The 18532-nt window shown below is 34.2% G+C and overlaps 1 protein-coding gene across 1 annotated transcript; it reads right to left on the bottom strand.

Annotated features, from left to right (window-relative positions):
* Positions 1–1329: 1329 nt before the first annotated feature.
* LOC133864107 (cucumisin-like) lies at positions 1330–6740 on the bottom strand. The gene is made up of 10 exons (XM_062300327.1): positions 6636–6740; positions 6075–6163; positions 4240–4331; positions 3916–4159; positions 3268–3787; positions 3015–3118; positions 2619–2837; positions 2431–2542; positions 2108–2321; positions 1330–2006 (listed from the first exon to the last, which is right to left on the bottom strand). Exons 1-10 carry the CDS (start codon positions 6732–6734, stop codon positions 1474–1476), a joined length of 2226 nt encoding a protein of 741 aa, XP_062156311.1. The 5' UTR covers positions 6735–6740; the 3' UTR covers positions 1330–1473.
* Between the last annotated feature and the right edge of the window lie 11792 nt (positions 6741–18532).

The following is an 18532-nucleotide window of genomic DNA, read 5'->3' as shown; positions in this document are numbered from 1 at the left end:
ATGTTTGGAGTTTATTTTCAAAAGCAGGCTCTTTATGGGTAGCATGGACTGAAGCAAACTGGTTGAAAGGTAGGAGCTTCTGGATAGTTCCTATTCCAGCTTCTTGTTCTTGGAGTTGGAAGAAGATTCTCAAGCTCCGAGACATAGCCAAAAGCTTCATTCGTTTTAAGGTTGGGAGGGGTAATAAGGTGTTCTTGTGGTTGGATAATTGGCATCTTGCAGGCTGTCTTTTGGATAAATATGGTTATAGAATCGTTCATGATTCAGGTTTTCCCCTGCATGCCAAACTAGATGTCATTATGAAGAATGGTGCTTGGTTTTGGCCTTATGCCCGGTCAGATGATCTTGTTGAGATTCAGAGTCAACTTCACACAGTTGAGGTTGGAAATGCTGATGAGCCAGTGTGGAATTCTCGAAGTGGCATATATAAGTGCTCGGACACTTGGGAAAAATTGAGAGAAGTGCATCCGGTAGTTGAATGGTGGAAGATAGTTTGGGCTCCTGTTTCTATCCCTCGGCATTCTTTCATGCTTTGGCTAGTTTTCAGGGATGCTTTGATCACTAAACAACGCATGTGTTGCTGGGGTTATTCAAGGCAGATTCTTTGTCCTTTCTGCTATGGTGCTCAAGAGAGCCGTGAGCATCTTTTCTTTAGATGCAGTTTTAGTAGGCGGATTTGGACTGAAATCATGGCTGAGTGTTCTTTTTACAATGTGCCTTTGGATTGGGATGATATTGTAGTCTGGAGCTTGAAGGTGATGCAGGGGAAAAGTTTAAGAGCAGTTTTGGGTCGACTGTGTTTTGGAGCTACTGTGTACCATATATGGAAGCAGAGGAACGACCTTTTGCACAATAACACTCCACGCACGGAGGAAGCAATTTTGACTCGTGTTAGGTGGGAAGCTCGAGCGAAGATTGTAGCAAAAGGGAAGATCAGCCATTTCAAGAAGTATATGAACCTTGTTGCTAAATGGAATCTGCATTTTCTGGAGTGATGGGATGTTGTGAGTCCTATGTGTCTTTGAGGATTGATGGGGGTTTGATTTTTCTGTTTTGATCTTGTAGATGGGTGTTTGTTTTTTGGATGATTGCTTTAGTTGATTGTGTCTACTAATAGCAGGTTCTGGTGGTCTTTGTATTATGCTGTTGCTTGCTGTGTTCTTGGAAACAGTAGGGTTATCGTTGATGTTTTTTCTCTCTTGGTTTCCTAGCTAGGGGTTTGTTGTCCCTATGCAGGAGTTGTTTCCAGTTTTCAAGGGAGTGTATTGGTTGCTGAGTTGAGCCTTATAAAATCTTTTATTCATCAAAAAAATAAAAAAAAATACAGTGCAGAACTGAAGCAAATTAAAGGCATAAATTACAACAATTTTAAATCCCTTGCCTTTCCACCACTGCTTTCATTCTAACCTTCCATGCATATTCCTTCAAAGCTTTTTCTTATAATTATTTATGTAATACATGTACCATAGAATGTCATGCATCATGCGCAACATACACAACAATAGGGCTCCTCACTTGGAAGGTATCATCATCCCACACTAAAGAAGCAGAGACAATGGATTTATCTATTGTTCCTTCAATCGTGAGCGCAAACGATCTTTTTTGTCCAAGAGATGTGAATGATAGAATGTTAGGGTTCACTTTGATTGTAAGTCCAAGTGGGGTGCTCACAATAGCTTTATACGTAGCCGATGGTGATCCAACATTGGTGACGGTCCGGTTGAAAACTTGACTAATAAATTCCGAGGGTGACGTGGATAGAGCAAAAGAAGGATAATTTAGATTAAAGACGGTTCCAATAGTGGCTTCAGAACATGTACTGTTGTCCCCAGTAACAATTTGTAATAACGTGGTATTATATTGATCTTCACCACACAAAAATTTTATGTAGTCAAGTTCATCCATATCATATATTAAACCAGGATATGGAGCCTTAAGAGGATTTATATTGCCTGCACCATATGCAAATTCAGCCTCAATGTTCTTTTCAGCACTCATTGGGACAGCTGCAAGTAGTATACCAAATGGGAGTGAGTTAGACAATGTTATGGTTATCAAGAATGAGATTAATCTACTAAAAAAATATTATACAATATATTGATATTACCAGTGGTCATAAGAGCCGACTTGATAGCGGCAGGTGACCATGTGGGTTGAAAGGATTTGATGTAGGCAGCCGCCGCTGTAGCATGTGGGCAAGCCATTGATGTCCCGTATTCTATATTGTATGATAATAGTCTATTATCACCTCTAACTCCTGAAATTGGGAAAATTGGAGACCATGCAGCTAGAATGTGAACTCCGGGTGCAGCTAAATCAGGCTACGTACAACGTACAACACAAAAAAAGGTTCAATAAGACAATTAATAATTAGTAAAACAAGAGCGCAAATTAAATGTAAATAAGATTACTAGATTTGTACTAGGTTACCTTGAGAATGTTGGGAGTAAGTAGATTCGGACCCCTGCTTGAGAAGGAGGCTATGTAAGGAGCAAATATATCATTAACCTCATTACTCTTATGAATAGTAGCTGTTGCGCCCCTGTAAATTGTGTGTTCATTATGATTGTTATGTTTTGCGTACTGCCTTAATTGTCCAAGTTATTTTAGATTAATACCTTGTTGAATTTATGTATGAGTACACCTTGCTACCATCCTCCAAGCGAAGGTAAGATGCATCTAAGGGATAAGAGTCGGCAACATCTTGGAGTTCTTGGCCTCGCATCACAGTACCCACAGCACCAGCTAAGAATGCCGCTTCACCTTTAGTCAGGAAATCGCAAAGTACAATTTTACCCTTCACCAAATCTTGGTCCAGTGAATTTTTTGTGCACAACCTGTATTTTAGCAATAATTTAGTTCCATTTTAATTATCATATTGCAATTGGAATGAGTCTACAGCTGGTACTGCTATTCTAAAACACAAGGAATATTTCAACAGCTAGTTCATATCTAGATTTATGCAAACAAAAGCAAAAGTCTTAATTATTGAATACGTTTCATTTTGTAGTTACCTGGATTGGGAACTATTGAAACCGCTTATAGTATTTGGTGCATCTCCACCGTAAATTATTGGATACATTTCATTCTTGAGGTCAAAAGTATTAATTGAAATTCCCTACATGCACATGGAGTAAAGAAATTCTCCAAATTAAAATTTAGGTACTAATAAATTGGAGTAAAATGAGGACGATAGTAGCATTTACTGATAATATAGATATTCAGAGCAGCTTAATTATATAACACAAGGCTGGACTTTTAAGTTACCTCATAGATCTTCTCGTTACCTAATTGGACCTTAGTGGAGAACTTTCGGTCTATAGTGCTTGCAGCCACAGAGAGAGACCATGGAGAAACGTTTGTGGTGGATTGCAGATTTGGACCTTCGTTACCCGCAGCCATTGATGTCAATATTCCCTTTCTCATAGCATGAAAGGCACCAATGGCAATTGGATCATTAAAATAGTCCCGAGGATGTCGGCCACCGACGGAAAGAGATATTATGTCAACGCCATCAGCAATGGCATCATCAAATGCTTTCATAATGTCAGCATCAGAACAGGTCACGTCATCGGTCCAACATATTTTGTACACGGCAATACGTGCTGATGGAACTCCTCCTCGTGCTGTTCCGAAGCCATAGCCCAGTAGGCTTGCCCCGCTAACTAGGTTCCCAGCTGCTGTTGATGCAGTATGTGTCCCATGGCCATTTGTATCTCTAGGAGATTTGACATCATTTTCGCCAAAAACTCCACTGCTACGGTAATATTGTGCTCCAATGATTTTACTGCATGAGTGTAGCCACATTTGTTAATTAGTGGTGCTTTTTGACTCTTATGTATGTCTTTGTGTGTGTCTTTGCATATGTGTGGCCGTGTTGATAGGCAAAACATAGGGTTGTAAAGATGAATATACTTGTTGCAAGTGAAATTGGTCGAGGCTTGGCAGGTTCCCTTCCATTTGGTAGGTGGTGGACCAAATCCTTCGTCACTAAAGCTATTTGACTCCGGCCAAATTCCAGAGTCAAGCACTCCTATAATGATGTCGCTTTCAATAGGTCTCCTATGGACTTGCTGCGGAAAGCCAAGGAAGTCCCACGACCTTGTTGTTTGAATCTTTTTATGTTCGCTAGGGAACACAGATACTACGCCATCCATTCCTGCATTCATTAATGTTACAACTTACAACTTTTGTTGTAGATCTAGAAAACATGGTGGGGGAGAGAATAGGTTCACCGACCAGCTATTTTTTGAGCTTCTTGCTCGGTTAGTTCCGCTGCAAATCCACTGAAACTCCTTGCGTAGCTATGGAGTAGAGATTCCGGTCCAGTACTGCTAAATGAAGGCATATACACCTGACAAGTTAAACGGCTGGGCCCATTTGAATCTCTAATTACTATGATGGGCCTTATTACTATTAAGTCACTTTTGAGAGTTTCTTTTGGAACAAATAGGCCCCTATGGTCAATTTTTTTAATTTTGATATTGTCTATATCATACCATTGAAAACACGAAATGTATATCCAAATTCATATCAATATGTCTTAATCGTGTGCAATTATGCAATTTTTTTTCTTTTTCCATTTTTTTTTTAAAAAAGAAAAATAGGAATGGAAATCCGGCCTTTTGCCATCGCCACCACTGCCTCCACCCCATAGAAGGAGGCAGTGGAGGGTGGCTCCACCTCTACAACGAGGTTGATTTGGGTGACTCCATCATCACCCACCTCACAGAGGAGGGAAGGTAGGGGTGGAGATATATCCTTCTTAGTGGAACAGTGGTTTGATTGCGAATGGCTCATGAGTGATGAAAACTTAGGGTACATGCATTTTGTATGAAGAATAATTATTTGATTAAGAAAAAGTTATTACTGAAAATGAATAAAGATAGAATGAAATAACTATTCATATTCCTTAGTGTGATGACAACACATTTAGTCACTGAAATTGAACTAAAATTACTAAAATTATACCCACCTTTTTTTAAAAATAAAAATAAAAACTGAAGCTCCGCTTGTTTTGACTTAAAATATTTTTTAGTGGACGACGGTGGATTCCAGCAAACTTCGCTATGATTACCAGGGACAGATTCTAGCGAACTCTGGCACTAGGCGGCCTTTTTAATTTTTTTAATTTTTTATTTCGGGTTTGAAAAAAAAACTGAAAAAAAAAACATAAAATAAAGAAGGCCACATGCCCACAAGGGATCGAGATAGAGGGTGGGCTCTTACGTACCGTTTGTTAATATATATGATCGTCTAACTTGTTAGATTTTCAATGATTAGTGTACGTATTAGACGGAGGAGAAATGATCCCTACATTCATTTCTCACAACAGCTCCATAACAAGCTGATGTGGCTGGTAATATTTTATTATTTCTTTTGTTTTCTTTTTGTAAAAAAATAATAAAATATTACCAGCCACGTTAGCTTGTTGTGGGGCTGTTGTGAGAAATGAGTGTATGGATCATTTCTCTAGACGGCCGGAGTCACTAGGTTTGGTTGGATGGGGAGTGATCGTTACACTCTTTGTGCACAACAATGACACAACACCAATGTGTGGGTCCCACCCCAATGTGCATTGATGTTGTATCATTATTGTGCATTGTGAGTGTTTTAATCATTTCTCTTTGTTGGATTGGCTGATGGATCAGTGGTGAATGGTAGCTAGGTAGGAAAAAACTAAGCTTATATATATATATATATATATATATATATATATATATATATATATATATATATATATATATATATATATATATATATATATATATATATATATATATATGTTTGTTTTGCCGCGTATGCATCTTTCTAAAAATAAGAGGAAATTTGTACTTCTTAAATGAAAAGGAATATCTACTAATATAAACAACCTACTCGATCTCTTTCTGATATTTTTGAAAATATAGCTCGTTAATGCATGTAATTTTCAATGGAATGTGACAAGAAATTATCAGGTTAATAGTTTCAAAATCGCGCTATAAAAAGAAATTAATTCAAGCATGCCTTTATAATTAACCTGCCAATATATGATTCATAAAAATAAAAATAAAAATAAAAACAAAAATAAAAACCTGCCAATGACTTCTTGTAGCATGCTTGTGTGAAGGGATGATGTGGAAACCTCGTCCAAGTGCCTGTTGCCCATATACACAATATATGCATGCATGCACAACGTACATATATCATAGGTAGAAAATGAAACATGTTAATGCTCCGTTCTGGCCAGATCCGGCTGCTCTAGCTAGTCTGGCCGGAATCTGACATGGTACTGTCAAAATCTAGCGACGGTTGCCAGATGTTGCCGGATTCCGACATAATTTGTTGGATTCCTGCACCAACCGGTGTCGGAATCCGGCGATAGTCAACTGTTTAAACGTAAAGGTCGACTGCGTTTACCATCTACAGAAAATGATTTATGCTTTTAAAAAGTGTAAATCATTTTTCAAAATTTCTTAAGCATTTTTGGTCAAACGAAAATCATTTTTCGGTTGACCATTATTTTCGCTCCTACTAAACACCGAAAAATACCAAAATCATTTTACGCCGAAACAAAATGAGCATAAATCATCACACATGAAAAACAAGGCCAACGACTTTAGAGAGATTTGGCCGTGAATAAAGTGGATAATTACCTTTCGGTCAGTCTTAGAAGCTGAGTGCCCAACAAGGAGAGTGCAGGCGAGACTGATCATCAGGAGAAGCCATGAAAGACCGGAGGTTTTGCTTGCCATTGGAAGGTACGGTCAGCTATATAAACTTAATTGGCTAGAATGTGTGTTGCATGTATATATAATCGAACTGGTGGGCTTTGACGAAGTTGGGGTTTGGGGTGTGGGTTGAAACCTTTCAAAGAGATGCTTCTATTGGTACGACTGTACGAGTACGTACTGATCAACCACCGACGGAAAATGCACAACTAGGTGATTAAATCCAATTTAACGACAGTTCTGAATATTTCTAACCGTTCTTTTGACATGCATCTAACATGTAGATGAACAACTCATTTGCTATCTTTTATTTTTCTTTTTTTATGGTATCAAAGCCATTTTTTATGGAATTTGCTTTACTTGATGCTTACATACATCTCTAGAACTGGATGTTCTAATTCATCAAACGTCATTTTAGTTTCTTGTGTAAACTTTTATCCTCCATGCCACTTTGTTTCTTACTGATTGATCATATGATATTGAAAATACTTTTGAATTCTAAGATATATTACAAATATATATAGCCGCTTGTGAAGTATGCAATATATATTGAGATCAAATTGAATTCCCAGCTGTGAATACTAGTAATGCCGTGTAACATATAAACGATTAAATTGTAAAATATAAAAACATTTATTATAATATATATAAAATTAGGATGAAAAAAAATATGTGCATAATGCGGGTAATATGCTATTTAAATTAAAAGTAGAATCTTTATTTGGTAAACTACAATACAGTGCAGAACTGAAGCAAATTAAAGGCATAAATTACAACCATTTTAAATCCCTTGCCTTCCACCACTGCTTTTAGGGGTGTAAGATGAGCTCGGCCACTCGTGAATTCGGCTCGGTTCGGTTCGGCTAAACTCGATTCGGTCTCGGTTTGAATAATAAATAACCGTTCGTGAACACAATAATATGTTCGAATATTAAACGAGACATACTCGTATAAACTCGGCTCGACTCGGATAAACTTATATAAACTCGTATAACTTCATTTTTAAATTTTTTCTTAGTATTATTTTAATTTTGTAATAAGAACATCTTAAGTAAAAATAAATCATCTTCCTAATATGATAGATATAGCTTGAATTATTGTTGTGAGTTTAATTTTATAGATTTGTGTGTACATAAGTATGTTTGTGAGTATGTGTGGTTCTATGTGTTTGTGTGCACACATGTAATTTGTATATGTGCATAATAAATTTATATACATACATATAAACTCGAGATTATATTATTTAAAATTCAAGTTAATTTATTTAATGATCTAAGATGATAAAATTTTAACATGACTTAATTAATTAATGATTAGTATGGATTTATGAAAATATAAACAATCATGATATTTACTTTATATAAGAAATGAATAAGTTAATTGAGCAGCTCGTGATAAGATCGAGCTCGACTCGTATTCGAAATAAAATTAAACGAGCCAAGCTTGAACAGAATATTTTGTTCGATGATATATTCGAGCTCGACTCGTGTTCGAAATAAAATTAAATGAGCCGAGCTTGAACATTCAATATTCGACTCGACTCGGCTCGAATACAGCCCTAACTGCTTTCATTCTAACCTTTCAAGCATATTCCTTCAAAGCTTTTTCTTATAATTATTTATGTAACACATGTACCATAGATTATAGAATGTCATGCATCATGCAACATACACAACAATAGGGCACCTCATTTGGAAGGTGTCATCATCACACACTAAAGAAGCAGAGACAATAGATTTATTGTTCCTTCAATCGTGAGTGCAATCGATAATTTTTGTTCAAGAGATGTAAATGATAGAATACTAGGGTTCACTTTGATTGTAAGTCCAAGTGGGGGTGGTCACAATATACGTAGACGATGGTGATCCAACATTGGTGATAGTTTGGTTGAAAACTCGATTGATAGATTCTGAGGGTGACGTAGATAGAGCAAAAGAATGATAATTTAGATCGAAGACGGTTCTATTAGTGGCTTCAGAACAGATACTATTGTCCTCAGTAATAATTTGTAATAACGTGGTATTATATTGGTCTTCGCCATACAAAAACTTTATGTAGTCAAGTTCATCCATATCATATATTAAACCGGGAAATGGAGCCTTAAGAAGATTTATATTGCCTACACCATACACAAATTCAACCTCAGAGTTCTTTTTAGCATTCATGGGCACAGCTGCAAGTAATACACCAAATAGGAGTGAGTTAGCCATGGTTATGGTTATCAAGATGGGACTATACATTATGTAGATATTACCAATGGTCATAAGAGCCGACTTGATAGTAGTAGGTGACCATGCGGGTTGAAAAGATTTGATGTAGGTACGTTGTCGCTGCTGTAGCATGTGCGCAAGCCATTGATGTCTCGAAGAATATATTGTATGGTAGCAATCTGTTATCACCTTTAACTTTGAAAATTGAGGAAATTAGAGACCATGCAGCTAGTTGCGTCCTTGTAAATTGTTTGTTCATTAAGATTGTTATGTTTTGTGAATTGCTTTAATTGTCAAAGTTATTTTAGATTAATACCTTGTCGAATTTATGTATGAGTACACGTTACTACCATCCTCCAAGCTAAGGTAAGATGGAGGCATACTTGAAAATTCACGAGGCTATTTTAAAATATGAGTATATTTTTATTTTTATTTTTTTGCATATCTTGGTAGTTTGATGGATCACTTTAGAATACTTGAAAATTCACAAGGTTATTTTTAAATTGGCTGTTAGTTGAGGATGATTTTTTATATTTTTCCCTTAATTTATTTTCAAAATTTTCCCAATATAAATTTTGTTTGCCTTATTCCACACAATTTGATAAAATTAGTCTTCAAGGACTCATCCCGCCTCCCAAATAGGTCTTAAGATTATGGTGTATTAGACTATTAGTTACAACTAACCTTCAAAACTATATTAACATTTTGTGTTTTGAGCAGTTAAAGGCACAAACTTGAAAATGGCCTAAATAAGATACAAACAACTTGATACTAACAACTATTTGGGTTTATCTATAAAAAAAAAATAATAATAATAATAATAAAAAATTATTATTATTATTTGGGTTTGATGATATATAAGATACTAGCAACTTGATAAGATCCTGACCCGAGTAGGTTTTAAAAAGCCCACCCGAAACTTGCCCAAAGACCCAGATATATGTATCCCGGCTCATCCGAGCGATTTGGGTTAGATGGGCCATGTTATGTGTGCCCAACTGAGCCTAGGCCAGCGCACAGGACCCATTCATTGCATGAGACTTTTCCTTGGTCGGCCCAATATCGTTGTATCGTCCTGCTGTGTGGCCTAAAAGGAAAGTGAAAAGAAAAAAAATGAAAAGACTATTTTAAATTTTAAATGAACACCTTCCGAAAGTGTACGGTCTCAACATCAAAGCAGTCATCTATTATTTATTTATTTTTTTTAAAAAAAATACTATTTAGTAGATTGGTATATGACTGTCATATAATTGAATGAAGTGACAGTAAAAGTCAGCGATTGATTTTTTATTTTTACAAGTCTTTGTGGATCCAAATGCTAATTAATTTCACTGTCACGTTATCCAAGTTAGATAGCAGTCGTATAACAATATACTAAATATTATTATTCTTAAAAAGTAAAATAAAAACTTTCAAATGATTCTTAGAATAATATTAAAAATCATACTCATATCTCATGTCTATTTTACTGGGTTGATGTGATGTGACAATATCAATCAATTATGAAAGTTCATTTTTGCATAAAGCGACAATTCTAAAGATTCAAATTGGAGAACAGTAACCCCTTATAAAACCGTTGCTAAATTGCTATATGACTATACTAAAACAAAAAAATTTTGTTTTATTTTCTTGCACATCTCTTGTCTATCTCTGTATAAGGAATGTGTAAATTTATAATTGAATTTATGTGACCGTATGTGAGTTCCACGTATTTAATAGTGGATTTGTTAAAGATATGTGTTTTTTATTTTATTTTATTAATTTTTTTTTTAAAAAAAATCCAATTTAAGTACGATCTTGAAAGAAATGGTTTAGTTATGATCATGAACTGATGAACAATTCGAAAAGCACGTTAAAACAAGAAATTCAAGCGAGTTTCTAATGGTTTCATTGTTCTGCTTTTATAACGTGCCAATTAATGACTTCTTGTAGCAAGCTTGTGTTGTGTGAAGGGATGACGTGGAAACCTCGTCCATCAGCCTGTTGCCCATATACACAATATACACAGAAATTGTTTACAAATTAGTTTGTAAGAAATTTTTTAGAACATACATATAAAAATGATATGTGTCATTTAAATATATGAGAAATACACATGTATTAATTTTACTAATATTATTAAAAAAAAATGTAAGAAGCACATGCTATTTAAATAATATGTGCTTCTCACATACCAAGAGACATATATCACTCTTATATGTAAGTTCTAAAAGATTTCTTACAAATCGATTTGTAGAAAATTTTTGTTCTACATTATAAGCATGCATGCAGAGTAAATATCATAGGTAGAATAGAAACCAGCAGTTAAATCATTCCACATGAAAAAGAAGCCAATTTTAGAGAGATTTGGCGGTGAATAAAGTGGATAATCATAAGATCGCTTCCATAGAGATATTTAGGGCATATATGTTTGGATAATTCATGCTTTATTTATTTATTATATATATATTATTTTTGGAAAATATATTTGGGTGGATTTTTTATATTCCAATTTTATTAAAATTTTCTTTAACTTTTTCTAATTTTGTTTCAGATTTTTTAAACCATCCAAATATAATTTCAAAAAATAAATTTCCTCAGTATTCATAATTTTAAATATATATAAAAAAAAAATAGTAAAATACAATACAAAAAAAATCACACACCTAAATGTGACGTGGTTTTTAAAATCACCATTAGATTTAAGATAAATTACTATTAGATTTTGATTCAATAATAGTGTTCGCTATTATTTTGTTACTTTAAAGATCCGCTCAAACTTAGAACCCTATTCTTTTGAAACCCAATTCATTATATTGCTCTTTATCTATCGAGATATGATACGTTTACAATTTTTGTACAACTCTAACAACTTTTTTTAAGATTAACTATTGGATATTTAAGACTCTCATGTAAGAAAACAGATCCAATAATTAGTTTGAAAAAAAAGTTGTTGAAGTTGTATAAGAGTTGTACAGTCATTTCTCTTATTTCTTTTGTTTCTTTTTCTTTCTTTACCCTCTTTCTCCTCTCTGTTCACGCACGCCACCCAGCCCACTTCCCCTCTTCTTTTCTCTTCTTCCCTTCCCTTTCCCCCTTCATCTCTCGCACACCAATACAGAACCACCTGTGAGAGAGATTTACATGATGGTGTGTGTGTGTAGTGCGGCCATGGGGGTAAACCAACGAAAATCAACAAGGTAAAATTCTCTTCCTCTAGCTTTTTAGTTTGATTTCGGAATGGGTTTCTTATAGGCTCTTTTGTGGGTTTGGCCGGTTGTGTGTGTGTGTGTTATTGTGGATTTGACCGAATGGGTCCTTCTTTGGGGTTTGATTTATAAATTGAAATCCTAGGGTTTTCTTTTGGGTAATTTCTGTAGTTATATTTTAGGGTTAATGCTTATCAAAAATGAGGTTGGATTTGGGTATGGTTTAGATAGAAGAAATTTAGGGTTTCAATGAGTGTGTTGGCCGAATTGTGCCATGTCTCTTGGGATTTAGGTTTTGTGATTCTATATTGGTATTTGATGATTCTAAATAGGTTTTGGATTTGTATTTTAGAATTGTTGATTGGGTGCTGGAAATTCTGGATTTAGTTGATGTTTGGTGGAAATTGTAGTTGAATGGGTTAGTTAAATTGGGGGAAATTCATGGGATGTTTTGGAGTAAATTTTAGTAAGTTGATAATGGAGTTGTGTGGGTTGATTGGCTTGGTTTTGTGGGCCGGTGGTTGCTGTTTTGTGGGTCACGGCAGTGTTGATGTATGGTCTTTTGGTTCTTGGATTCTTATTGAGTGTTTGAATTCGCTTGGATCGTCGGTGTTTTAATGTTTGAATTTTTAAAGGATCTAGTTAGTCTCTTTGTTGTGGCCATGTGAGTTGAAATGCTAGTTGATGGGTGTGTTCTTAGTTTTAATTGTAATGTTTATGGGTATTTTTCCTAGCTAGGCCGAATGGGTGCTATGGATTGTTAATGGTTGAGTGATTTTCCAAGAAGATTGTTTAGGGAGATTATGTTAATGAAAATTGGAGATGTTTTGTATGGCATTTTTACTTGGCTATAGTTGGTGGAAAATTCTGTTTGGTGTGCTTTAGGTTGGATGGTTTCTTGGTGTGGGAAGCCAATGAGGAGTTGATGTTCAATGTTAAAAGTTAATGTGGGATCTTTTTGTGTTAATAACAAAGATGATGGAAATAGGGAGTGAAATATTATGTAGGTATAGTTATGTGGTTTTGAGTGCTAGTAGGGTACTTGGTTATGTTTATGAGCTTAGGTTGGGTTGGATTTTAGAAAGGCATGAGGAATAATTAATGTATAAGGGTATTAGAACAATATGATGAATGGGTAAGTGTAAAACGTTAAGTCCTATGAGTTAATGGTCGGAACATTTACCAAACTAGAAATAAATTAAGGAAATAAGTAAATTGAGTAAGTGAAGGAGTATAATAAATAAATAAATGGAATACATAATGATTATAGCTTAAGGGACATAACTTATATAAAGAACTACTAAACCAACCTTATGTGTATTATTAGATTAGGTTTAAGCGTTGTGTGTATATGTATAAATGTGTATATATATATATATGTACACACATACATGTATGCGGGTTAAAAATATATTAGCAACTCAGTAAATAAGCAACAAGCTATAAAGGGGATTAACAAGGGTAATATGACTCAACAATAATAAGTAGGTAAATAATATAGTAAGTGCATCTTCTAATTAAACCAATAGAGAATAATGTTAAAGTATTAATTAAATGATTAAATTTTTATTTTCTTATTAGCTTAAGTTTTTTGGATAAGTGATAATCTAACATGTTATCAAAGCAAAGGTCTTAAGTTCGAATCATGTTTTCTAGCTATCAGTTTAAGCTTGCAGTTTGAGTCCACACATGAGAGTGAGTGTTAAAGTATTGATTAAAAGATTGAATTTACATATTTGTATCAACTAAAACTTTTAAGATAAGCGGTGATTTAACATAGTATCAGAACAGAGGTCCTGAGTTCAAATCCAGTCTTTTTTCATTTACCTATCATTTTAATTAAATATTTTACTCTCTTTTTATTAGCTTAAAATTTTGGGATAAGTAATATTCGATCCAACGGCCTTGTGATTTTTTTTTCTTTTATTTTTTTCTTATTATTGATAGTGAATATTTTTGCAAATCTCATCACAATAGATCTTGCAAAGTATCTGACGAAAAACCAAAAAAAAATGTTGGTATCAACTATCAACTTCGTGGTTTGAAGGAAGTCCGCGCGATCTCAACTTCGATCGACCATAAGTTTCAACCTCGTTGCATATTCCTCTCTCTCCACATTGCCACATGAAGATAATTAAGTCAAGGCCAGAGGCAGATTCACACTTGGTGGGGGTAGATCATAAGCTCCAGAGACATGAAAAGAAGAAGAAGAAGAAGAAGAAGAAGAAGCATTGCCGCACAGCCTGTTGCCGCACTCAGATAATATGCATTGAGATGTTCTCAAGTTTCCACTTCTCTTTCGTACTGTTACCGTGGAAACGGGGAAAAGAGAAATTTCGTTATGTAAAAAAACAAAAAATGAAAAAGAAAAAAAAAAAAAATTAAAGAGGCCAAATTGTCTATTTCAGCACATAATTGGCTTTTAATTTATTTTGGCTCATTATTTTAGCCTTTGCAGTATTGTTTAAAAACTCAGGTTTAACCTTTGTGGCAATGTTTAAAACCCAGACCAATTTCAGCCCTTAGTTGGCTACAATCATATTTGGCCGAAGCTGGCCACGATCATATTTGGCCTATAGTTGGCCTCATTTTCAGCCATTTGTTGGCTTTTATTTTGGCCTATAGCTGATCATTTTTTTGGCCTATAGTTATTAAAGGCCCATCTTCAATCACTGTTGCTGACCGCCTCCAACCATCGCCGTCAACTGCCATCTACTCCAAGTTTTCAGCCTCTGCTGCTGCCTACCATCTCCCAAAAAAAAAAAAAAAAGAAGAAATCAAACTCATATATTTTGTTTCAGAATCTTTCACCTTGCGTTTGAAGGGGATGTCAGAGAATATATTTTTCATATAATTGTGATTGAATATGATATGAGAATAGGAGATTATACGATTTGATTGTAATTGTTTAGAATTGAATGTATTCAATTCTGATTTGAATTGATCATATTCTTTCATACATTTTTGTATTCTCTTTACATCCCTATAAATAAGGATCATCTGTATTTTAAATTTATCAAGATAAATAATAATGTAATGTAGTCCTATAGGTTTTATCATGTGCACATAGGTAATACATTAAACCACGTAAAATTTCTTGTCTCTTTCTCTATATTCTGCTTTGTCTTTACTTTTCAATTTGATTATCTTTTCTTTCAAGCAAGACTATGGTCATTTACACTATAGGTTTTATTCTGTGCACATAGGTCATACACTAAACCACGTAAAATCTCTTGTCGCTTTCTCTATATTCTAGTTTGTCTTTACTTTTCTATTTGATTATCTTTTTTTTTAAGCAAGACTATGGTCGATCGTATAAATGTTATTTCGTAGATTGTTATATGACTTTCATATAATTTGATGATGTAGCAGTGAAAGTCAATCATTAGATTAACACCTACGAGAAAAAAAATAAAAAAAATAATGAATTTTAACTGTGTGGCATCTCAGTTGTATAATAATTTACTAAATAGCATTACTATTTACATGATATCGGCACTACTAAATCACTCTAATTACGAGGTTAAAAATGATGAACTGGGTCTTGCTAGCATCTGGATTCTGGACATAAGAAATCTATTGTTATATTATCCCCAATGCGATTGACTATCTTGGTTGTTTTGTTCTTAATCAGGTCACGCCGGAATTATTTTGATTTTTGTATTAATTTGTTTGAACTTTTGTGGTGTACGTTAGTCGATCTGTTAGATGTTTCCTGGAATCTTCATGCTTTCGGCTTCTCATTTCTTTGACACACATGCAGAGGCGGAACTAAGATTTGTGGTGTTCGGGGACGAACTTGTAAGCATAATATATAAATAAAATGCTATAAAATAATAAGCAGCGGAATTATAAATACCTCCAGCCATATTTTGTTCAAGTTTGATGAAGAACGAAGAACGAAGAACGAAGAAGTTTTCTACAACACCAAAATCTGTAAAAACAAAATTCAGAGAGTTCTTCTGGCCTATGCCTATGAGTGTGCCAATAGATGGATACACATGGCTCTATATGTAGGTAGGCTAGGGACCCTCATCATCAATAGATAGCTGATTATTCTCCTCCCATCAAGGAGAATAAATCAAAAAAATTAATATAAAAACCGTTTTAAACCGTTACGATTTCATATAACTTAATGTGGAATAAATCATATTCAATCCTTATATTAAATAATTACCGTTATGATAATTATTTAAATTTCAACCGTTACAATGAATTAAATGTGTCTAAGGGACACATATGTAATTTCTTACAGAACTTAAATAAATACATATAGTCTCTGCATTTGTGTCTGTGACTCTTGTAGAAATTAATTAGTATATAAAACATCAGAAAATCAAATTATTCAATTTCTGCTCTTATTAGTAATATTGATATTTTATGCCATTAATTCTATGAGATAAAAGCTTTCTTTTTAACTTAACGCCATTTTCAAGCAAAATAATATAAAACTAAATTGACTTTCACCATATATTCACTGCATAAACAAATAATTAAGCAAAAAACATACATAAAAACACACACACACACACAAAAAAAAAATAAAAAATAAAAAATCAAAGAACAAGACTTTCCCCTAATTTAGGGTAAAATAGGAAGTGGGCGTGGATCGAAGGTGGTTTTGCATTATTGATTACCATGAACCTAGAATGCCAAGATTTATCATAAAAATCCATCTAATATCCCCACTTTATTGATCAAAAGCAAGAATACTCATATTTCACAAGACAACAATTAACCCATGAAAATCTACAAAAGTCTCTGATTTAACAAATAACTCAAGATCAAACCCAAAAAGAAAAAGAAAAACAAAACAAAACATACAAATAAACCAAATACTAGAGAATCAAATGGCAAGGGACTCTCATTCATTGTCCCTTTATCCCTCTCTTTTTAGCTTTTTATTTTGTGGGTTTTTTTCATTTTCCTCTTCTTCCTTCTCATTTGAGAGAGAAAGGGAGAAAAGTCTATTTGCAGAGAATATGAATACTTCCTATCGAGATGTGTAGTTTTGAGAAAGAAGAGACAGATGAAAGGCCCAATCCCAAAAATGAGGGGCTGAATCAAAAAGTAAGTGTTGGTGATTTGACATGACGCTAGAGAGCTTCAGAATCATAGACTAAGGGTATTTTCGGTTTTCTAAGAAGCCAATTGAAGTCTCAAGCCCGGAGAGAACTAAATAAATGAGGGTATTTTCGGTTTTCTAAGTTGAAATAGGAGTAAATTTGAAAGAAAATTTTAAGGGGGACAAAATATTCTTTTGAAGGGACATATATATAAAAAAAATATATATATTTTAAGGAAGATTTTGAAACTTTTGGAAGGACATTCATCCCTCCATGATACAAGTAGTTCCGCCCTTGCAACACATGCATGGGAAATCCATTCTAACAGGGATCATTTCCATTTGGTCCTTCATATTCAAGTTTTCTTCTATTAGGTTTATGATACAGGGGATCCGAATAAGATGATGTTAGGATGCCAGATTGTATATTGATGGTGCTGAATTATCTGGAGCAGACAGATCAGCACAAGATTGGAAAGAAATCGTGATCTAGCGTAATTGGGACAATTTTTGAGTACGCTGCAGATTTTTAAAAATAACTTTGGCTACGAGTATCCGATTCGCGCATATGACCCCAATTCGGAAAACTCTCTTCGGCGTGCACATCGTGGTCACCCAGCTACGCTTGATGAGCCTCGTTTTGAGCCCAAAATTTACTGTTTTCCTTTTCAAAACCCTATTTTTAGATTTTTTTTAAAATTATTTTTTTCTATATTTCGTTTTATTAAGGTTATTAGAGTTTTGCTATTTTTGGTCATTTTCAGCTATAATAGCCCGGCTTGTGGGCGTTTCTTGACATTCTTGATTATTAAAATTTTCATTAAAATTCAAAGATTGTCTTTGTGTTTGGGATAATTTTCTGTTTCCTTGCTTGCAAACTGCTTATTGAGTAGCCTGCAGAATAATTGTTATTCTGTCCGGCGTCAGTTTAGTTGCAGTAGGCGCATGAGCAAAGCCTTGGAGAGTAAGGTAAAAGAGTCTTTTATCGCAACAAGAACCTTATAGTGGCTAGGCTTACTTTTTCCGTTTATACCGCAATTATATAACAAGAATTTCAGTTATGCATATTTTAAAAATTTGGCTTCTCAACAAAATTAAATTTAAATTTTTGACTGATTCTTTAGTGTAGTACATCGAAAAATAAATTGCTGCGTACAAAATTTAATATAGATTCAATCATAGATGATTTTCAATATCTAAAAGAAAAAGAATGTCGAGTTCTTTTTTATAAGTGTTTAAGTTGAAAATTAAAATATATTAAGAAATAATTCATGTCTATTTGTTTTTGTTAACAACGAATGGTAGAGCATAAAAGTGAGATGAATAGAGGGTAGGATGAGAAATGAAGAGCGAAATGAT

This window comes from Alnus glutinosa, chromosome 3, assembly GCF_958979055.1.
Source record: "Alnus glutinosa chromosome 3, dhAlnGlut1.1, whole genome shotgun sequence".
Lineage (NCBI taxonomy): Eukaryota > Viridiplantae > Streptophyta > Magnoliopsida > Fagales > Betulaceae > Alnus > Alnus glutinosa.
This window is presented reverse-complemented; position numbering and strand designations above follow the sequence as displayed.

Coding starts and splice junctions, on each gene's coding strand:
- LOC133864107 (XM_062300327.1), bottom strand. CDS start 6,734: ATGGCAAGCAAAACCTCCGGTCTTTCATGGCTTCTCCTGATGATCAGT. Junction 4,160..4,239: donor AGAAGCTCAAAAAATAGCTG/GTCGGTGAACCT, acceptor TAATGAATGCAG/GAATGGATGGCGTAGTATCT. Junction 2,322..2,430: donor TTACTCCCAACATTCTCAAG/GTAACCTAGTAC, acceptor CGTTGTACGTAG/CCTGATTTAGCTGCACCCGG.